The sequence below is a fragment of the Homalodisca vitripennis genome, chromosome 4 (genome assembly GCF_021130785.1).
Source record: "Homalodisca vitripennis isolate AUS2020 chromosome 4, UT_GWSS_2.1, whole genome shotgun sequence".
NCBI lineage: Eukaryota > Metazoa > Arthropoda > Insecta > Hemiptera > Cicadellidae > Homalodisca > Homalodisca vitripennis.
Genome location: NC_060210.1, coordinates 59,274,637 through 59,298,574, shown reverse-complemented (window position 1 = coordinate 59,298,574; position 23,938 = coordinate 59,274,637). Strand labels below are relative to the sequence as shown.

The following is a 23,938-nucleotide window of genomic DNA, read 5'->3' as shown; positions in this document are numbered from 1 at the left end:
GTTAATCATCTAAACGCTAAAATAAATGGGCCTTTATCTACTGCTTAACCTGTTCCCTGGGTTAGGTACCTATTCCTCAATAGTTCCGCAATAGCAACCAATTTATTGGTGGTAATCAATTACTATTTTCTAAGAATCCCCAGAAATGGGTAGTAGCAGAAAACTATTTTCTGGAAATCATGTGACTACCTGATAGAAAATTTACTAAATACAGTATATAGTACGTGAAAACATAATAGCACATTATGAAAGGGATAACAATGTAAATACAAGCATAAGTGTCCAAAATTTTAAACAAGTTTGGTATGTACTGTATACAATATTTCATGCAAAATAAATATGGTTTCTTTTTACTGGAAAGGTACATATAAATAGACAAACCTGTTTATGATTTTTATTGTTAAATAAAATAAAAACTTTAGGACCAAAAAATGTTTCTTTTAGAATAAAAATAAATATCTTCATGATTCAGGAAATGTGTGTTTTAAAACGTGTAATCCATACCTGGCCACCAGTTACTGTACTTGAAGGAGTCAGGAGAGCCCTCCCAGATCCAGATGGATGCCCCCATGACAGAAACTCCAACCCCTGAGGTCATAATGTTGCTGGTAGTGTTCAGGGATACCAACCATTCTGAGACAAAGTCACTCTCTTCCTGACAATCATCATAGAGAACGGAATAAAAATCAAATTTTATTAATAATCGTTTTAATTTTGTATCGTATAACTTGTGAGACAAAACAATACATTTGTATATTAAGAAAAATAGAAAGCCCTCTACTTATTCTTCTGTCATATTAACTTGGGAGTTTTGCTGCAGCAAAAGTACATACCTTGTATTCATGTGCTGTACCTTTGTTTTGAAACATTTCTTCAAACAATTACAAATTTATAGCTCAGAGGAAAACATTCACAAGATGTGTGCAATAAATAATTGTATGCACACATTATTGGTGTGCATTAATAATGCATTATGATGTATTCATTAATAAATAACCATTGGTACATCTCTACAATGTGAAGTCCAGTGGCATCAGATATTGTGAGAATTGAAGATCAGTATCGCCTACTATTAAATTTATAACAAACTACTCTTTAAATTATCCATAGCCTTACTTAGTCCTCTTAGCTTTTCTAGTCACTGATCTATTTATTAATAATTCACAGGACAAAATATTCAAAATAATTTTATACATCACTCAAATGAAACAGGGTTTAAACAATCCAAAAGGAGTGTCTAAAAAAGTTATCAAAAAATAAATTTTGTTTCTTGAACAATCTGGATCACTTAATCTCATATTTAATTATTAAAATTGCAGCTGTATACACTATTCCAAAGGATAATTTGAACCCTCAGCGAGAATTTTCAATACTGAAAATTATACACTACACACTAAAGTTAGAATGGAGGTGAGGAGACCCAGAATGAACTGATAAGCATGTCTCTAACAAGCACTTTTTATAACCACTAGATATGAAATACAAACCCGGTTGGTAAACAATTAGTTCTTTCATCAATCATGCAAACAGCAAAGTTGGAAAACAGATGAGAAGGTAAGGTGTTTCCTCATGAGTGTTGTTTATTGGCAAACAGAAACCAATGTGATTGGTATGGTGGGATTAGATAAGCAAGCTAATAAACTAGCTACACCACGCTTGTATCTCTTGCATGCTTGAAAAAAGACTTTTCCATCCAGAACGTTTTATTTTTTTTTCAATCCATGAACTTCATTCAGCTATGTTAGTAAAATAACTGGCCTACTGCAGTAAAGACTTTAAATAAAGATACCTTCCAAATGTTAGAGCAAAAACTCCTCTGTCAATTGTAGTCATTAGTCACTTAAACCCAAATATTAGTTTGAACTATCACATTTAAATTGTAAAGAATCCTGAGACTTAATAATTTTAAATATCAGGATAGTAAAAATGTATAAAAAATTGGTTTAAAATATTTGTTATACCTAGAGTGATTCAAACTGCAGGCAATTTCACTGGCAAAATTATTATATAGTATGGTAAGTTTTTTAACAATAAAACTATATCGAAGTTATATTTATCATATCTGTAACAGTCTATACTCCATCAAATTAGCAAGTGATTTTCAAACGGCAATAGCATTTAGCTGAACTAGCAAGAATTATTCCATAGTAAACATGACCAATGGAATACAGGTTGTTATGGTTAATGGAGCTTATTCCCAAGTGGCTGATATAAATATAGGTGTGCCACAGGGATCTGTGTTGGGTCCTGTTTTGTTTATTATATTTATTAATGATTTAAGTTTTAATGTCTCTAGTTTTACTATTATATATGCTGATGATACCACTTTGTTAAATAGTCACACAAATTTGCTTTACTTAAACAACTTGGTAGAGACTACAATGAATGAAACTGTTAACTGGTTTAATGTAAATGGTCTCTATTTAAACGCAGAAAAAACAAAACAAATGTTAATAACTCTTAAGAATATTAATAGGCCTATATTTGAATCTGAAGTTTTTGTTAAGTTATTGGGGATAATAGTGGACAACAGGCTATCTTGGAAACAACACATTGATTATGTATGCAAGAGATTGTCTAGGGTTATTTACTTATTGTGTAATTTAAAAAAAATAGTATCACAAAGGTATATAAAAATGGCCTACTTTGCATTTTTTGAAAGTATTATTAGATATGGTTTAATAATTTGGGGTAATGGTACAGGCATTGATCAGGTGCTAGTAATCCAAAAGAAGGCTGTGAGAATTTTAGCGGATGCACCTTTGTTAGATCATTGTAAACCTTTGTTTGTAAATATTGGTGTTTTAACTGTTATAAATCTGTATATTTATGAGGTATTAGTAGATGTAAGAAAAAAGTCACACATGGTTTTGAAAAGAAATGATGTTCATCACTATAATACAAGAAATAAAGATAAGTTAAATGTAGATAGAGCTAGATTAGGTAAAACCATGAATTACCATACAACCTTAGGCATTAAAATGTTCAATTTGTTACCTTATGCTGTTCAAACTTTACCATGTCAAGTTTTTAATAATAAATTGTATTCTTGGCTAAAAAATAGACCTTTCTATAATATTAATGAATATTTTAGCTGTGAGATCGTTCATAAGGATTTTTAACTTTAGATTAGGCTAGTAATTTAAGCCTTAATATTTGACGAAGCCTATTGTAATTTTATTGAAAATTATTAATGGCCAATAAATTGTCTATTGTCTATTGTCTATTCTATTGTCTAATACACTTAGTTGATGTGCTCTTATACTCATAAATGATTTCACGATTAAAAGTTGTTGTTGACAAAACAAGAGATTAAAAGAACAAATTTTTACCATTCAAATTGTATTTCACACTACTTATGAATCTCCAAGAGTCTGGAGATTAAACAGTGGATTCAATTTCCTTTGTGAAAATGCACAAGTTGCCTATAAATGAGCATTTTTAACTTAAAGAGGCAAAATATTGTGGAATTCGGAGTTTATTATGGTAATCTGACATTTTAGTTTCTGGTATAGTACTTTCATACAACAAAAATGATTTGATTTTTAGATTATTATGGCATATGGATATTATAACAGTACGTAACAAAAAAGACAAAGAACAAAGTTAATATAAAACAAAAAAATTCTAAACATTTGATTAACCACGAGATAATCATCCCACCTGTGAGGTGATGTCCAGCAGATGTCCCCTCCTCAGCTGACAGTGGGCCAGAGCCTCTCCCTGGCTAAACCCCACACTGTCTATCCTCGAGTCTTCCCTTGGCACCACCAGGTGGTAACACTTGTCCTTGTACGAGGCCTCACCCACCATACACTGTGACTGTGGATTGTTGCGACATCGTACCCACACTGCGTCCTGCTCTGGATCACACCGATTGTCTGCAGGCATTATATGGGAACAGGTGTTAAAATATTAATGTGGGGCTTAAAACATATCCTTTAAAATGAACAATGAAATAAATAATTGAGATAAGAAATGTGTAACTAAAAGTGGAATATATTATGACCTTGAAATAACCAACTGATTGCTATTTAATATTTCTTCAAGTTTGATAACTTCAAAATAATTCATTTAAAAGAGAAATTTAGTCAAAGATATGTGAAATCACATGGCTTTGTAATACCAAATAACATGAAATACTGTATATGGTCTTTGATAATATGTACATCGGCTCAAACTTTTTGAATCTTCTCCACAGTACCAAAAATACACAATAAAATTCCTACAGAAATAAAAATTAATATTTTGATATGTAAATTAGTTGTAAATTTTCTGTCTTTGTAGTATTTTTGTTGAATGATAAAATAGTTAGATTTGGACTTTATATTTTACCACGCTTTGTAAATTGATTAGAAGACCTTGATCAACAAATCACTTTCATATACATGATGTGATGTGATCCTTTAAAATAAATAAATTACCAGTGCTTTTACTTTACTATATATATATATATATATATATATTACTTAATATATATATATATTACTTAATATATATATATATATATATATATATATATATATATATATATACAGGTTTTAATGAGTACTATATTGTTTGTTCAAATCTAACAATTAAAAGGTAAAGGTAAAGAATGTTTTATTTCATCAGGAGAAGTTAGAACTAATAAGCCCTTTCTGACAGCCAGGGGTTCAATAGCTTAAAGGTCTTTTCCCAACCACCACCAATAACCAGGCAGGCGGACTGTTTGCAAGGACAGAATCGCTCAGTGGTCACCCATCCAAGCAGCAGTCATGCTCGACGTTGCTTGATTCAATTACCTTGCGATAACCTCTGTACAAACAACACTATGCCATTGGTAATTATTAATTATTCTCTAAATACTGTCAGTGTCTCACCATTTCTCGTGGTACAGTCTAGTATATTGGTTTCATTGCCATCACACTGTACGAGGGTAAACGCAATGGAGCTTTTCTTCGAAGAACTTCCATCAGAAGGTCTGCCTTGCCAGGTCAGTTCTGCTCCTCTGTAACAGTTTCAATCATATTAAAACCTCAATCTCTCCTTTTTCACTTCTTTTTATTCAAACTACCATAAACTTCTATTTTGATTCAGACAAAGAAATGATAGCCTGTGTTAGAGTAAATCATTGCAACACTGGAAGCATTTTATAATTTATCCTTCCCTTCCAGCTGACGTTCATAATTATAATAATTTCAGATTTGAAGCCAAATGTGTATGCTTTTAAACAATTTGACCTTGAAATATTTTATTAAAATCAAACGGTTATATTGTTATTAAGAGCATTTTCTATTGTGTCTATTATATCTTTTTATGTATAGGCAATACATACCATATGTTCAAAAAAATATATATACATAATATATATATACAATACAGAAATCAAAAGAATAATATACTTATCATTACTGTGAAATGAATATTCAGAAATAAAAACATTAATGTATTTATCTATATTTGTGCAGTGGTAGTGCAAGTGTAAGACTCTGAACTTTACAAAGTTTCAACACATAGTTTTTAGATATATTTAATAAAATAAAATGCTATTTTCAATCTTTTAAAAAGATTAACAGATGGGAATAATTAAAGGTGTAACTTTTGGGTTTATGTACTTTTTAAATATAGGCATATATTTTATTGATCAGGGCAACAACACAAACTAAACTGTAGCACTGTAAATAATTTAGACCGGAAGTAAATTAAAATGGTCAGAATAGACAGTTATTGACTATAGTAGGCTTCTCAATCCTAAGGATATATAATTTCGTAAATATATATTCTTCATTGGAACAAAGCAAATTTAAATATATCACTGGAAATATCTTAAACTGAATATAGACACTTAGACTAAATTAGGTTTCCGAGACATACATTATGCATATATTTTCTGGATTGGGGCAACAAGACAAACTGAACTGTGTTGTCAGGTATACAATTCGTTTAAATCAGAATTGCTCCTACACATGCAAAGAGCCGGTTACCATTTCTCTTAACCTTTGATTCACTCACTTGTGAACACTGAAATAATGTATCTGATATACGTACTTGTATGCCTAATACCATTTGGAAAGTATCATCAAACTCAATTGTATTACATAGTACTTTCACTTAGAAAGTGGCCTTTGATTTTTGGAAATTGCATGCTAAGCTACAAATACCTGCTAATTCAATAATAAATTTCCTAAAAAAAGTTATTTTTGAATTTTTTGTGTAAAATTAGTAATTTTTTAGATATTTTAGTAAAATATTTTAAATATTTGCCATTTGCAAATCAAACCAAACGTTTTTTATGGATAGGTTATGTTACGATAAAGACTAAAAAGTTTAACTAAAGTTGGTTGATTAGTTTTATATGATATTTAAGAATAAAAAACACATAATGACAGTAAACAAAAAGAAATAGACCATTGCTCCCATTTAGTTTTTGGCTCCTCTTGGATCATGGAACAATACTCCTAGACATCCACCCTGGACCTCTTCTGTTGTTTGTAGTGACAGTTTTTAAACACCCTATATGAAATGTTAAATTTGAAATAATTATTACCTCTCATATCCAAGTTGTTTGCAGATGATGTTAGCTTCTGTCAGGGTCCACTCTCCTCTCTTGTCACACACCATACCCCACTCCTTGAGCCCTCTCATTTCTAAATACCCCTCATTAGCCTTATGTCCCCCTCTCAGTCTAACCATCTGCTTGCTAATGGGAGGCGGCTCACTTCTCGAGGCAATATTCTTCTTCGGTGGCTTTACCGGAAACTTTGTTGTGGGGTTGAACTCTTCGGGTTGGATATCTGAGCTCTGTTTATGTGGTTGAGTGGGAAAAGGAAGATTTCTGTTATTCTGTTCTCTGGTTGGTTTTTTTGTTGTATTTATTGTTGGAATTTTTGCTGTTGTTGTTGTTGTGGTTGTTGTTCTCTCAGTTGTTCCTCTTGGTTCAGGATCTTCTTGAAGATTTCCTCGAAAATCCAGAACCTCCACAACGTCAGAGGCACTTGGATTTACATCATATGAAGGATTCTCATCTATAAAAAATAAATATTCCAATAAGTGTACTAATTTAACTATCTGGACACCAGGAAATGTGTTACTGTACAGTATGTGTCTTAAATCACTTGAAAGCTGATGTTTAGGTAGATCAGGAATTGCAGTGGAGATAGTAAAATATGGTGCTGCAATTAATACGTTTAAAAATTTGTGGGAAAAAATACCCATGCCATCCTACCAATGAATGGAGAAAGAAATTGAATAAACTTAAAATTTACCTTTTAACAAATGTCTTGTTAAAATATATAAACATAATTTAAAGCCAGTACTAGAATTTTTAAGTGGATTAAGTTTACAAAAAAGTAGAACTGAATAAGGTTGTCAACAGACGTTTCTAAATGTAATTGAACTGTCAGAATTATGAAATTTTTGGAGGTGATAAAAATAATGAGCAGTGGATCTGTCATTCAATGCTATTCTTCCAGTCTTTGGACATAGCTCTGTTAGGAGTTTGTTGTACAGTTCTCTACCTAATAAAGGTAATATTTTACTTCCATAATAGACTTTTAAGCCTCCCCTAAATTCCTATTAAATATATATCTTTTGGTGCTTTTAAGTAACAGGTTGGAGACCCATTAATAGTGTTCAATGTTATACAAGCAATATAAATCAGTTGCCATATTCAAATTTTAAATAAGGCAAGCTTTTAGAGTATAATTTGTATGACCATTGCATTTAGTTTGCATAATAGGCTGAAATTAGCTATTAGAATCTTCATATTAATTTATTGCATACTTAAAACTTTATATGGCCATCAAAAGATAAAGCACAAATTAAACACAATTCATTATAGAACACCAGTTTACATACCATTGTTCACAGGATTAGTGTTATTCCAGAGTGCCTCGTAATCAATATCTGAGCTTCCTTCTTCATTTGGATCTGGAGTAGGATCCGGTGTGCTTCTCCCACAATCAACATTCTCTGGATAGTCACATGTGGAAATATCTGGATTGAATGCAGTTCCTGGACCACAAGACATCACAAAAGTCCTTCCATGGTCACAGCTGAGGAACTTGAAGCAGTCAGGATGAGGAAACAAGCCACTAGCTCCACGAGGACATTTTACTGAATGCCTTGAAGAGTCCACGGGATTGTATTTAGGAGGTTGAAATGGTTGCCGTTTAATTGGTGGTTCATTTTCATTTGAGTTTTGATTGACAAGAAAATATCCAGGTTGCCCTCCTTGAGGGAAAATCTCTGGTTCTCTACTCTGGGGATTTCCAGTATAAGATCCATCAGCACCTTGTTGAGGAATGTTCTGAGGGGTTCCATAACCTCTAGAAGTTGAAGGATCTTGTGGATTATTTATTGCAGGATATCCTCTTCCGGTTTGAGGATTATTTGGGTTATATTGTGGATATTCCGGTGGTTGTTGATCTGTTTCATGATCAGTGCTTGGATGATACCCAAGAGGGGTCCGAGGTTTATTTTCATATCCTGGATTCTGAGATGGAAAGTTTTGTGGACTCGTTTGCTGATCACCTGGGTTATAAGGACTAGGATGGACAAGCACTGGTTTTTGAGGATTAAGTCTTCCTCCTGATTGAGCAGGATAAGAAGCTGCTGGGTTGTATGCAGGTTGTTGTCCATTTTGAGGATAGTTGGGTTGATAAACTTGAGGAGAGACTGGAGTGATTTGAGATTGATTTCTTGGATTATTTAATGGCTGGTCTGGCCAGTCAGATTCCTCTGGGGTTTTTGGAGGGTTTCCATTCCAAGGATTATTTGGTTTATTGTCAGTTTGGCCACTTTGGGGATGTACCTGACCACTATCTGAGCCTGGGAATTGTACAGGATTTTGAATGTTAAAATTTGGTGTAGTTTGTGGAATTCTTCCTTGATTTCTTACTGGAGGAAAAGAATCCCCAGAGTATTGAGGATAGCCTGGTGCATTTTGTGGATATCGAGGATTATAATATGGACCATTGGGTGGATATTGTCCAGGCTGAGGATTGTACTGCGGATAGTAAGATGGTTGGCTATTCTGAGAATATGGTGGGGGATACAGAGATGGGTTTCCTGAAGAAATGTGTTGCTGGCTTTGAGGGTAACCAGGCCTGTTCCCTGAAAACAATCGAGGTGGATTAGATTCACTTCTGACAGGATTCTGGGAATAAACAGGCTGGTTTTGGGGTAGATTTTGATAATTTGGATTCATATGATTCCCTTGATTATTAGGATAAATTGGATTGGGGTACCCAGGCTGATTTTGGGTGTTTGCAACTGGCTGACTGAGGGGATTTTGATACATAACATAGTAGCCAGGGCTAGAAGAGCCATAAGAGTTATTGGGATGGCTATTAAACATCATTGGAGGAATATTAAAAGGTATTCCAACACTGAACGGTTGGGTTACTGGAGGAGGAGGTTGTAACATTGGACTTGGCAGTGGTTGTGAAGGAGCTCTTAATACAGGGCTAGGAACAGGAACACCAAAGTAGTTAGGATTGGGTAATCCATAGGGAGGCTGAACACCCCCATGAGGCCCTTGAGGATTATTATGTGATAAAGGAACTTGTGACTGTGATTCTGGTGGTGGTGTCACTTTGTACGATTTGAAACCTCTTTTCCAATCTTCACTTTGTGTAGTATTAAATCTTCCTTGTCTTGTGAGTTGTTCTTGTGGATCTACAAAAGAATGTAACTCAATTTATTATTTATGGTTTTATGAAGGTGGGTGTAAACTAAAAGGTCAATGACTAAATAACGCAAAACATCCGCTGACTTATGAAATAGAATTATTTCAAGGAGAGATAAAAAGTTTGGTGCTACAATTACACAGTCTTGGATTTAGAAAATGTAAACAATAAGGAAATGAATTGGTCTATAGATCTATTTATCATTACATTGCAAAGCTGATCAGATTACAAAATGTGTTTTTTTCTTACATCTTTTACGAGACACAGTTATTATGTTTGTCATTGATATATACGGCTTGAAGATCAAATTAAAAATATCTTAACACATTTAAAGTTTATTATGTAAAATAGGTTACAAACAAAAAAATTTTAAATAAATGTCTTTTAAGACGGAACAAAACTCACTAAATTCTTCGAGACGCTGTGCATGGCCAAGAGAAGGTAAGACTCTGTAGTCAGAGCTGGAATCAAGACAGGACACCTTGGAGGGAAAGTCACACTCAAGCGTTCGGGGATTGAACAGCGTCCCAGGAGCACATGCCTGTATCATCCCTCGTCCCTTAAAACAGTTGATGAACCTGCGGCAGTCTGGGAGGTAAGGGAACTGTCCTGTTGCCTTGTAAGGGCAGAGAGGCTGCTTATTCTGCTTAACAGACAGAGAACTTCATTAGCTATCAGAAAAAATCTGGCGAGTGTGGATGGAACATATAAAGTAAGATTAATTTGCGTATTTACCTTTTGTGTAAAGTACCACTGCATCCTGTGAGTGACAATAGGATGAAAAAGAGAATTTGAGCATTTCAGCGACTGAACATTTAAGTACAAAACTGCAGATTATAGATTGAAAGAAGCACCTGTTCTGCAATCATGATTTGAATAGATATACAAATCATGTTCAATTAATTATATAAACAAATATACAAATAGACAATAGACAAAATTCTTTATTAACATCCTCATTGATAACAGTATTAGCGTCATAGTAAACAATACAAGTGTTTTTTTACAAAATATAAAGTTTTGTAATGTATTGTATTTTGTAAATGAAGCCAATTTAATATAATAAATCTGTTTGGTCAAATTAAAGCGTGATTTGTGTAATCTTATTTTATTTTTTTATTTTTGTTTTTTTAATAACACTTAATTTATAGAATATATGTATTAATTTGTTTTTTATTAATAAATTTAACCCTATAATTAATATAACCTTGCATTTATTAAAATTTAAACAATTTGAATCAGCTGCATGATTGATTGATAAAAAGGTAACTGCTACTTCTAAACTGATAATAATAGGGAATTGCAGCTTTACTTCTTTACAAATGGACATACAAAAGTACTAATTACTGGTCTCAAGGCATAGTTCCATTCCTAACACCCACTTATTCCTAATTTCTTATCAGCATAGATTCTCTATCCTTAATCAGTTAAACAATACAAACCAAAACTAATGCAACAGGCAGTTTAGGTAAGCTCTGGTAGTTCTGCCTCGAAGGATAACCATGTTCTGGTATCTGATGGGTTGATGGGGTGGGGCGGCTTGAGTAGGATTGTCTGGAGGATGTACTCCTAGGAGGTGCCTGGCTGGTCAGTGGGTTGATCACTTCACTCGTGGGAGGACTAACAGGAGGCTGCCTACGGCTAGTTTTCACCCCCCTTGATCCTCCATACTGTGGTCGGGATGGCCAGGGCAAGTTCTCTCTGTGTCTAGGAGGTTTGGTTGTGGGTTCTTCCAAATCAATTATCTGTCAGAATAAAATAAAGAGTTGGGCAATATAGACATTACTCTTACACAACAGTATAATCACAACACAAAAAATGTTATCTCATATATGATCATGTTTTATGAAAGTACAATAAGAAGTTCAAGTTAATGCTTTTTTTCAACAATTAAATAATTTCTGACACTATAATTGTATTATTACAAAGATTTCAAAACCCTTTATATGATACAAAATTGTGAGTACAAATCGATAAGGGTGTCACAAGCAGTCTTGTTTTCATCTAAGTTCTACTAGCTGATCAAAGACTAAAGTGGATCTACTGAAGTAGCAACTTTGGTTTAAATATTAATATTCTTTCTAGTTTGTAATTAGACTCTTAAAAACTTCAGGCAAAACTGGTTGAAGAAGGACGTGCCGTGGTGGACTGGGAGGTTGGAGACATTAAGAAATAAAACTAGGAAACTATTAAAATGGGCAAAAAGGACAGACGATTGGCTCCCTTATCTACAGGCCCAACATGAATGTAAAAAAGAACTTAGAACGAATAAAAGAAGAACCTGGAGAAATTTTTGTAAAAACATTAACAGCCTTCCTGAGGCAACCAGGCTTAAAAAAACTCTCCAAACAGAGCAAACTAACCCTATGGGGACCCTAGTAAAGGACAATGGTGACCTAACAGTGAACAGGAAGGAGACCTTAGAACTACTTCTGGAGACACACTTCCCGGGGAGTCACCTGACTCGAAATGAGGATACATATTCTCTAATCAGGGGGGGATCCAGTCGGGAGGTTGCTTAAGCCAGACAGCAGTCTAACAGACTATTTACACATGAAAGAATTAAATGGGCTATAAGATCGTTTAAGCCATTTAAATCTCCTGGGGCGGATGGAGTTTTTCCAGCCCTTCTTCAAGAGGGGCTGGATATACTTTTAAATACTCTTAGCAATCGGTTTAGAAGCAGTTTTGCCTTAGGATACATACCAAAGAACTGGAGGATAGCACTAGTGGTGTTTGTGCGGAAGAACGACAGGGATCCGACAAAACCCAGCTCATACAGACCCATAAGCCTAACCTCCTTCATGGTGAAAACTATGGAAAAAATGATAAACAGACACATAAGGGACGTAATATTACCGGATCACCCACTTAGTCCCACACAACACGCCTACATAGAAGGTAAATCAACCACCACTGCTCTCCACAGCTTAGTGGGAGAGGTGGAGACCACCTTCGAAAAAAAGGAAGCCCTAGTCAGCGTCTTTATGGACATTGAAGGAGCTTTCGACCGAGTAGCATATCAATCCATGGAGACTGCGATGGAACGTTTTGGAGTTTCCCCAGATGTAGTCAAACGGATAGTAGCCTCCTAAAAAGCAGACAGGTGAAAGCAAAGTACGGAGACGAATCTGCCGCGATCACGGCCCTAAGAGGCTGCCCCCAGGGGGGAGTTTTGTCTCCTCTCCTGTGGGCGATGGTAGTGGATGATCTCCTAAGCAAAGCAGAGAAGAGGGGAATTAGGCTACTATGTTATGCGGACGACCTAGTGCTTATGATTAAAGGAAAAAACAAAGGCATGATGGAACGCCTAATACAAACAGAACTTAACTTCATAAGTAACTGGTGTCATGGGGAAGGTCAACGGATCAACCCATCAACAACAAATATGATTACCTTTACCAGGAAAAGAAAATTCCAGCTATCACAACCTGTTCTGGAGGGAATCAGCATTAACCAAACAAAAGGAAGTGAAGTACCTGGGTTTAATCCTGGATGAAAAGCTCACTTGGAACTCCCATATTAGAAACAGGGTATCCAAAGCAATAATGGCCCTTGGGGCCTGTAACAGACTTTTTGGATTTAAATGGGGACTTAAACCCAAAATGATATATTGGATTTACGAAACCATAATAAAACCAATGGTCACATATGCTGCCTTAGTGTGGTGGCTGAAAGTAGAACAAACAACACCTGCAAAAAGGCTACAGAGTCTTCAAAGGTTAGCTTGCTTAAGCATCACAGGAGCGATGAGCTCCTGCCCAACACTAGCAATTGAAGCGGTCCTGGGTTACACTCCTCTTGGCCAGGAGGTGATGAGAACAGCCGCTATAAGCGCAATGAAGCTTCTAGGAACAAAGGTAATAAATGCTACCTCCTTAGAAGGCCACATGAAGATATTGGAAAAATTTCCTGAGGCTGAAATTGCTAACCAAAGTATCAGATGCTATGGTAAGAAATACTCCTTTGAAAAACCATGTACGGTCTCTATCGGAAGTAGGGAGAAATGGATTAAAAGGGAGGCCTACCCTACAAAAGGAGTCCTGAAGTTTTTTACTGATGGTTCACTCCTAGACTCTAGGGCAGGATACGGATACATGGACCTGGAGTTGACATGGCTGTGCCCCTAGGAAGACATGCCATGGTTTTTAAGGCGGAGGTCATGGCAATAGACTCATGTTCCAGAAGACTCATACAATTGAGGTCAAAAGGATTATCATACCTAATACTTTCTGATAGTCAGGCTGCACTGAAGGCACTTGATACCTGTTCGTTTGATTCAAAAGCGGTCTGGGAATGCAGGAATGCTCTAGCAGAGCTGGCAATGAATAACAGAGTAATACTCGGTTGGGTCATGAAGGTATTCATGGGAATGAAAAAGCGGACATCCTCGCCAAAAAGGGAGCAGAATCCACATTGGTGGGGCCTGAGCCAGGTTGTGGGATAGCCTTCTCCAACATTAAAACTCTGGTCAAAGATTGGGAAAAGAGGACAAGACACAATAATTGGAGTAGAGCCTCAGGATTAAGACTATCCAAATTGTTTATCTCTGCTTACGCTAAAGGGTGGACAGCTCTCCTAGACCAGAATAAGGAGGATATAAGACTGATATTAGGAATGTTCACAGGACATGGCCCTCTGAGGAAGCACCTTATGAAGGTAGGCCTTAGTCAGAGTAACGAATGTAGACTCTGTGGAGAGGAGGAGGAGTCAGCGGAGCACATTTGGTTAGATTGTCCTGCCATCGTAGAGACTCGAAAAAGATACCTGGGAGCATATCTCCTCAGCCCCAAGGACATTAGAGAACAGGAGCCCTTAAATCTGATTGGTTTTTGCAAAAGCCTCGGTCTTTGAGGGCACAAAATTAAAGTAAGAAGTAAGGGAGGGAGGCGCAAAGGTAGGACAAAGCGCGGGGACGAACTGTCCTTTTCCCTCAGGAAGTAAAAAAAAAAAAGGTGTCACAAGCAGTCTTGTTTTCATCTAAGCTCTACTAGCTGATCAAAGACTACAATGAATCTACTGAAGTAGCAACTTTGGTTTAAATAATAATATTCTTTTTAGTTTGTAATAAGACTCTTAACCCTTGAATTGACAATCAGCTATTTTATACAGTTAAAATATTTTTTTTATGCGTCTAATTGAAGGTAAAAATCTTTCAATTTTCATCATTTTTTTCCTAAGAAGTCGCACTTTCTATATTACGTTTTTGTATAAATGGTTGCTTAAATTTAAGTCAATGTTTATTTATTTTTCCAGTTATAAACAAATTTATCGATTCAATAGTTTTGTAACTTTTCAGGTGTATTACAATTAAGTGTTATTTCTGAAATAAACAATAGAAGCTGTATAATTTTTGGTCCAGTACTATATTTGGTAGAGAACTGCAATTTTGAATTTTTTATTAGGACCTAAGAATTTTCTGTGGGTATATTGGTTACTAAAAACATTAACATTACAAAAAAATACATTACATAATTTATTATTTCTTTTTTTAACCAAATGATCTGTTATATACATTAATAACATAAATTATATAGAACACTGCTATTTTCCAGTGTATAATTATTTTTTATGAATTTTTATAAATAAGTTTCGAAATCGAGATTAAGGAACTTTTTAATTGCCAGTTCCAGGATTAAGGCTACAATAACAATTATTCCTCCAGTTTGTTAAATATCATATTGCACAATAAATCTTCTGCATGATGTGGCGTTTTAAAATTTTGCTTCTGAATCATTACATTAATAAGATGCCAGTTTCATAAGGGTAATCCACAGTAAGAATATCACATATTTATTTAAAGTTACTAAATCTAACAACATTTCTGATGAGCCAAATATTATTATCCAACAAAAAAGTCTTCTTATAATATTATATTGTTTGTAAAATATATTAACTATTGAAAGTAGGGCAGTAGCTCCTTCCCCCCCTTAAAAAGGAAGCATTCTAGGGGACATTTAATGTGAATTTTTATTCCAGAACACTGAATATAATTGGAAAATATTTATAGCAAAATGACACAATCAAAGAACCATGAGTCACATATTATAAATTATTTTGGTATCTATTTGAATTATTACAAGAATTTCTTGATTTTTTTTACAGCAATTTAAATTACCCAAAACTATTATTTAAAACTCATATTTTGTATAAATCGAAAACTCTCACACTCTAGATGTGCCTTTTGTAGATTTGAAATAGGCTACATCCCCTTCTGAAGTTCCATTCTTACTAGTATTTTTGGTTTAGTTTAAAACAGCGGATTACTAAAACACTGTTGCTCATGCAGCTATTCTCGTATTTTATAATTCAATGAAACAAATAAAATATAGAGTTATTTATTAATCAAACTAACTTAGATAAAACTAATGACAAAATTAAATATCAAAATGGAATTGTTTGAAAGAAAATCTATTCCTCCATTTAAAATGAAATATTGCAAATAAAATTAAAAAAACTTACTCCAAATGCAGAAACTACACAACATAACAGAAACACAACACACTTATAGTCCATATTTCACACACAGCAGTTTTTTACTTTGCAAAGACAATGAATGTTAGGTTGTATAATTTCAGAGCACTATGACCAGAACTCATAAAACTAGTGAAAACACTGCATCACAGATAAAGTTATTGGGAACAAATCAGTTATCTTAGGTCAAAGTTCAAAGGTTATGGACAAGAGCAACTAAAGGAAATCTGCCATTACTTAATTGAAGCAAATAAGCTTCTGAGATTCCTATCCATTATGAATATGGACATGTAAATACTGTTTATTAGAATGTTTTGTCCCAATTCTGAAAGTTGATAGTGTGTGTTTTTTGTATTATTACCACAAATACAAAGTATAAATCTCAACAACTAATTAGATGGGTTAACACTAGTGTACTATTTGTACTTTATTGTTTAACTAATAGTTCTTTAACATTTTTCTGACAAGTGAATTAAACAAATACTGCTTTTTATTAGCCTTGTTCCTTGAATATAATTGGAAAATATTTATTTAGAAACAGATTACTTTTATAAAATTGAAATCTGTTTAATCTTCTAGTTTGGCTGAAATTTTGTTTTTATTTACATCATTTTTCATATCTACATGCTGTTTTTATTGCTATTCTAAACAGAATAAAGATATATGTACTACAATAATTTTATTAAAGAGAAGATAAAATATGAAATATATATTGTTTGGTGAATTCATAATTAAAGGCTTAAAAACATTAAACTTTGTTAGTAATGTCTTTATTGTTTTTCCAAAACTTTACCTAACTAAACATTTAATTTTTACAGTGGTATTGTATAAATTGTATGATTATTCAAACATTATTTAAACCAAATTGTTTTCTATCATTCATATCTATAAGTTTCAAGTTATTTGCATTAACCATATTTTGATATATGATTTTTTAAATAAAAAACATATGGATGAACAGACACTAGATAAAGTAAGATGGATTTGTGCACTAGAGGATAGACTTTGGACAGCCAAATTAATATCTAATAAATAGTTTTTAAATAACGAATGTACTCTTGTGTTACAAATACCACAGATTCTGCAGAATCAATCAATTTTATAAAAACATGTTTGTATACCATCTGATCATTAGCAAATTGCTGGGTTTAAGTATTAAAGCAAATAAATTTGAAAATTTAATATACATACTCATCTATGTGTTTAAATTTTGGGAACAATATAATTGTGCAGGAGTATCCAGAGAGTGCATGATTATTCCCTAAGAAATTCTTGCTTGCAGTACTCTACTCTGGATTGAGATTGCACAACCATTTGCCAAAATAAATTAGAAAACAACATTAGAACAGCTTCAAATATATTTTTGAAGGAGAAAGGAATTTATGAATAACACAACGAGAATCTAATGTTTACTGTAGCACTGCCACAATTTGTTGTAAATCAACTTGACAATAAATACATTTCATTTTATTTCCATTCAGTCCACTCAATAAGCTCACAATTTTCATGCCACTTGACATGATTCTAAACTCCACCCACAGAGACTCACCATACGAGGTGTGATCAAAAAGTTCCAGGACTTTTTATATACTATGGGAATGCAATGTCTCACAGCGATGCGGTTGGCAGCATTGTATTCCTTGACTCAACAGTAACACAGCTGTGTTTGCAGATCAATCATAACATCACTGAAAGTAACATTAGCACAGTTTGTTTGATATTAGTTTTATAGAGTTTGGCTATTTTTTTGTTTAATGAAAATGAATGTGAAAGAAGAGCAACATGTTTATGTGAAGTTTTGTGTGAAACTGAACAAAACGTTTTCTGAAACCTTTTTGATGTTACAAGAGGCTTTTGGTGAAGAATGTCTAAGCCGATCATGCTGCCATCAGTTGTTCAAGAAGTTTAAAGATGGCCGAACATCCACAGACGACGATGCTCGTTCCGGACACCCTTCAACGTCAATCAGTGATGACAATGTTGCTAAAGTGAACGCTCTCGTACGATCAGACCATCTACTAACAGTCTGTGAAATGGCAGAAGAGTGTAACATTTCATTTGGGTCATGTCAGGAAATTTTAACTGAAAAACTTCAAATGCGTCGTGTTGCAGCAAAGTTTGTGCCAAAACTGTTGACTGAAGACCAAAAACAACACCGAATTCATGTTTCTGAGGAACTTCTTCAAAAGGCAAATGACGACGAAAGCTTCTTGGATCATGTCATTACGGGAGACGAGACATGGGTTTTTGGTTACGATGTGGAAACAAAAGCCCAATCATCACAATGGACATCAAAAGGCTCTCCAAGATCCAAGAAAGCACGTCAAGTCAAATCAAATGTAAAGGTCATGCTTACGGTTTTCTTTGACTGTAAAGGTGTCGTCTACTATGAATTCCTTCCACAAGGTCAAACAATTAATCGTTTTGTTTATCTTGAAACCCTCAGAAAATTGCATAATGCTGTGAGAAGAAAGAGACCTGAGCTGTGGCAAAGTGGTGATTGGGTCCTTCACCATGATAATGCTCCTGTTCACTCTGCATTAGTTATCCATGACTTTTGTGTAAAAAACGCAATGACTGTCATTCCTCAGCCCCCCTACTCACCTGACCTGGCTCCAGCAGACTTTTTGCTCTTCCCAAAGCTCAAGAGACCTCTGAAAAGATTAAGATTTCAAACAGTTGACGAAATTAAAGAAAAAACGACGGAGCTGCTAAACACATTTACAAAAGAAGAGTTTTCTGGGGCCTTTGATCAGTGGAAACACCGGTGGGAAAAGTGTGTAGCTTCCCAAGGGGAGTACTTTGAAGGAGACAAATTCGAATAACCTGTATGTTGTATGAATAAATGTATAAAAATTCAGTCCTGGAACTTTTTGATAGTCATATATTTTTGAAAGTCATGTGGCACTTCTAATTCTGGGTTTTTGTAATTGTGACTTTAACGCATGGTTTGCTTTTAATTTACTTTATGCTTTAGGTTTTCATGCCTGCAGAAAGAGATAATATGTTAGAACATTGAATTGAAGTTGTTTGTAACACAACAATGGAAAATATTCATAATAATCCATTTATCCTTTCAAATTAAATCACCTGCGGTCTAAGTTATAACAAGGAATTAGTAATTTTCGTTCATCTGTTACTCCATTTAAGTAGAATTTTTCAAACTCTAGGGTTGTTGATATATACTGATTAAATTTGTTGATTTTTGTTTGAGAGAAAATTGATCTAGGATATCAGTATCTGGATTAGAACCATCACTTTTTTCTCACGGCCTCTTGAAACTCTTAACCTGTGGAGATTTTCTGTCCTTAGCACCCAGTTTTGTGAGATTTGGCATCACAATGCTCCAGCTACTGAATGTTTCAAAACACTGCATGGTGGACCTCAAGAAATTTTTACCTCTGGTATATACATATTTTTTTAGAAGAGAGGGAAAAAACCATCATTTAATTGTTTGGGGTGCCAATCAATGGTCTTCTAGAGAAAATTTTTTCCTTTAAAATTTTACCTTTTTATTAATTAACTCACATAGACCCTGTAGAATCTGCCGGCCTGCAGAAATCTTGGCCTCTTGAGTGTTTCACGAGCTCCTCCCGTGTGTGTTCAATGGGGCGATCATGCCAGGTGGTGAGAAAGAGTGGGGGCAGAGCCGAGCAGTACCGATAAATCCCGAACATTCCTGACAAACCCTGTACATGCGGCTGATAGCGACCTCAGTTCGGAACGGTTCTGATTTCTATTATCTTACGAATTAATGAGTCGTTTTATATCCGAATTAATGAGTCGTTTTATATCCGAACATATCTGCAAAACATAGAAATTATATCGAATTAATTATATTAATATTGAACTTTCTTTATAACTCCAAAGATACTTTACAAAATGTGAGATGGTGCACAACGAATAAAATGTCATAATCTAGAATAGAATAGAAAAATTATTTATTTTCTTGAAAATATGTACAATAGTAAAATTATATAAACATCATTTATACCTTAAGCACAAACACAAACATTGCTCCTTAGTTGTAGACACAATTGACATGAGAATAAAAATAAAACAATGTTACTTTTTGTTAAAGAAATATGAACATGTCTTTTTTTATTTTAATACAGCTAGGGTACATCAATAAACAAAATTCAAGAAAACAAAATAGGACCTCAAAAGGCAAGGAACTGCCTGTGTAGAGGCTCCAACTTTCTTAGAAAAAACAAAAGAAAATAACACTCAAGCAAATGAAATTAACAAATAAATTCAAATACGATAAATCTTCCCATTTAAACTAAGCTTTAATAAAACAAATTTGAATAAAAAACACATTATATAATTTTCAAAGTCTAAAGCTAATTCAGTAGGCTACATAAAATGCCATAAATATAAATTATAACCATATCCAGTTATCTTTTTGTGATATTGGAATATATTCAAATTAATAGGACAAAAGCAACATATTATAATGTGCAGTCCTTAATTGGTAGTAAATAAATTAATAATTACTTAACCAAAAACATAATTATAGAAATATGACAAAATCAATGACAACTACCTGACTTAAATACCTAACATAGCACGTGACATCATTAATAAATACAAAATTGTCCTAATTATATTATATTACTGTACAGATTTATGATACAATTACACAAATTTATATAATTTATTGAAGTCTGCCATTGTCACTCAGAAGGCTTAAGTCTAGGCAAATCTCCAACTTTTTCTCCTCTGTGAGGCTTCTCTGCGAGGATTTTTTTTTCTTTTTCGTGGAAACATAACTCCTTTGTTTAGTAATATTGGTATTACCTGGTTGCCTTCTGTTACACTCTTCTTCCTAAAACATAAATTCGATAAATTTGACAGAATTTTCCGTGGCATAGTTATGAGCTACTATTACTTGTTTTAAATTTAATTCAATTTAAATTTTACTACTAAACAATAAATAGTGGTTTAATTAAAACTGGTCATAAAGTGATTGGACTTACCTTAACTGGTATCTGCGCAGTAGTGGCCATTGCCTCTAATGTAGTTAACATTTGTGTGAATAGTGTGATAAGTGTCATGTGTCGTCTGGCGTACGCGATTATAATGCTGATCTGATCTATAGTACATGGCAATTATCGAATAATTTCTAACTAATAGTAATGTAACCTACAAATTATATTTATTTGATTAAGGCAGTTGGAAAATGCAATGAACCAAATATAATGTTACGAAACAATTTTATTGGTTTACATTTTAATACAAAAGATGCAATTAAAAAACTCAACTTAATTCTTGATTTTGTGTTTGGAGACCCTGAAGATAATTCTTTAACTACTATGCTAAGTAGGGCTCTTTTTAATCCTCCTGGATGTTTAATCCACCCTCGAATGTTTTATAGCTACGCCACTGAATGTAATGAAGTTACTTTATTACATTAGACTTCCTTACGTCTTTTTTGGTATTTCGATACTCCGTTGTATTGGTTTATTTGTATGTAGACAAGAGTAATTGCCTGCCATTAATTACGTTGTAAAATCACGGTTCAATGAAATAAGTTTAATTGCGCTGCATCCTGCAGCATCCAGCTTTGAAAATGTAATATATATATATATATAATTTCAATAAACATTGAATCACAAAAAGTATATTATATATATATATATATATGTTGTTGTACCAAATTACTGAAATGTGTTTAATTCAGAGTAGAAGCTAAAAACACAGTGGTACATTTTAAGAGGCTTGTCACATTGATTGCCTGCAATTTAATTGTGCTGCATCCTGCAACATCCAGCTTTGAAAATGTAATTTAAATATATGTATACTGTACTAAACTACGGAAAGGGGTTTGAAAATACAGTGATACATTTTAATAGGTTTGCCAGGTACTGAACTAAATTAAATTCAGAGGAGTACAGAGCGAGAACGCGCGGACTGCTCATTCCACTATTCTAATACGCGGGCTATCTCTAGTTGGCAGGAGGGGCCCCTCCATCCCCACTCTTTCTCACCACCTGGCATGATCGCCCCATTGAACACACACGGGAGGAGCTCGTTGAGTGTTTCTACCACTGAAAGTGTCCTGTTACTCAAAGTTTCTGAACTGTGGAAGTTCTTGACTCTGGAAGATTTCTACAACTAGAAGTTCTTGCATATTCCAGCCTCAAAAGATCCTGGCCTCTGGATGCCCATGGCTTAGTAAGATTTTAACTTCTAAATCTATTCAGTTACTACAACATTTTGGCCTCTAAGAGTAAACTTCCAGCCTTTGGATTTTTCATCCACTGGGAAGTCTTTACCATAGAAAACTTGCTGCCTCAAGATGCTTTCTAGGCAGTAAGCTTTCTATCTCTCAAAGTTCATGCCTTCAGGAAACTTCCTGTCACTAAGAGTCCTTAGCTCCAGGGAGCCTTCAATTTGAAAGATCCCAGCCTATTATCTCTAGATGTACCATCAGAGGATTCAAACTTAAAAAAATATATTACTGGAAAGTACATTCAAAGCCTCTGTGAGTGAACTCCCAGTCTCTAGGAAATTTTTGACACTGGCATCTCCAGGCCTGTAGAAAATTCCTACTTTAGAAATATTCAGCTTCTGAAAGTTCATGGTCTTAGATATATTCCAGGCACTATAACTTTACATACTCTATCCTGGCCTCTGAAAGCTACTAACCACCCACATTCTTTGCATCTGGAAGGTTCTAGTCTCCAGAAATTGGGCCACACTCAGAGTGGTTTGTCTTTTGCAGCAATCATTCGACCTATGCAAATATCTGCCTGAGATATGGGATATTCCAAGCCTGTGGATAGTCTCGGCCAGATTCCGAGCTCTGAAACATTTTCACATCTAAAACCAAAGATCTGTGAAAGTTTCTTGTATCTTGAAGCTCGGCATCTGGATTGTTTCAGCTTACAAAAGTTCCCACTCTTACAGGACCTGGCCCCTGAGTGAGATCATCTCTCGAAGGTTCCATACACTGTAAACTATTTATCTCTTTTTGTTTTCTAGAAGATCCTGTCTTTTAAGAGGTTGAAACTTTTACTACAGAGATTACAGCATCACAAACTACAAAATTCCAGATATCAAGAATATTCTCACCTCTCGAAGTTCCCAAACACATAGATTAGAGTCTCTTTAAGAAAGCATTTGGTCATAAGAAACATTTCGTTTCTAAAAGCTTTGTGCTCTGGAACATCCCTGGCTATACCTTTAGAATCTCCTGAACTAAGGAGAACCTGGTATCTGAAAACACTTGACTTGTGGCATTTGGATGATGCCAGCCTTTACAATTCAAGAGGTTTGAGAAGTTCCCAGCTATTTTTGTCTCTAGAAGGTCATGGATATTCAGACATCCAGAACGTCCCTGACTCTAGATGAAATTCCTGGCCTCTGGGAGCTCCTGATTTTTGAAGATTGCTCCTTTTAAAAGTTCTCAGAGAATAAATTCAACTCTCTGGAAACTCTCAGGCATACGGTCAAGTAAACAAGTGTTTTGATTCTGAAAATAAAAAAGTAATGATTTAAAAGTAAGTAATAAAACCTCTGTAAATTGTTTCTAGCTCTGAAAATTCTCAACTATAATATGAATTGATTTGTGTTTAATTCAATTAGTCATAACACATCCAAGGTAGTTGTATGGAAAACAGTTTTGCTCCTAGGTTACGAGACCACTCTGAAACTAACTTTTGTTGCGTTCTATTCTTTATAACTTATATGTTTATTTTGATTCAAACCCATCCAATTATTAACATTGAAGGCAGTTGTATATAATGCTTAATAAAGCTCAAACTCTACTTCTTTGGCACAAGTCCATT

At 34.3% G+C, this 23,938-nt stretch overlaps 1 protein-coding gene across 3 annotated transcripts in view; it reads right to left on the bottom strand.

Annotated features, from left to right (window-relative positions):
• Positions 1-16,327, bottom strand: part of LOC124359347 — a 47,683-nt gene extending 31,356 nt beyond the window's left edge. The window contains exons 1-8 of one of the 3 annotated variants that reach the window (XR_006922142.1): positions 16,134-16,327; positions 11,114-11,416; positions 10,077-10,314; positions 7,840-9,660; positions 6,530-7,007; positions 4,863-4,990; positions 3,664-3,881; positions 505-655 (exon numbers count right to left, since the gene is read on the bottom strand). Coding sequence is in view for 2 of the 3 variants with exons in the window: in XM_046812020.1 (XP_046667976.1) it covers positions 505-655; positions 3,664-3,881; positions 4,863-4,990; positions 6,530-7,007; positions 7,840-9,660; positions 10,077-10,314; positions 11,114-11,416; positions 16,134-16,187 (3,391 nt within the window). In the remaining variant the exon portion in view is untranslated. The remainder of the gene's footprint in view (positions 1-504; positions 656-3,663; positions 3,882-4,862; positions 4,991-6,529; positions 7,008-7,839; positions 9,661-10,076; positions 10,315-11,113; positions 11,417-16,133) is intronic. The other 2 variants (XM_046812020.1, XM_046812021.1) reach the window with 2 other exon arrangements.
• Positions 16,328-23,938: the final 7,611 nt, after the last annotated feature.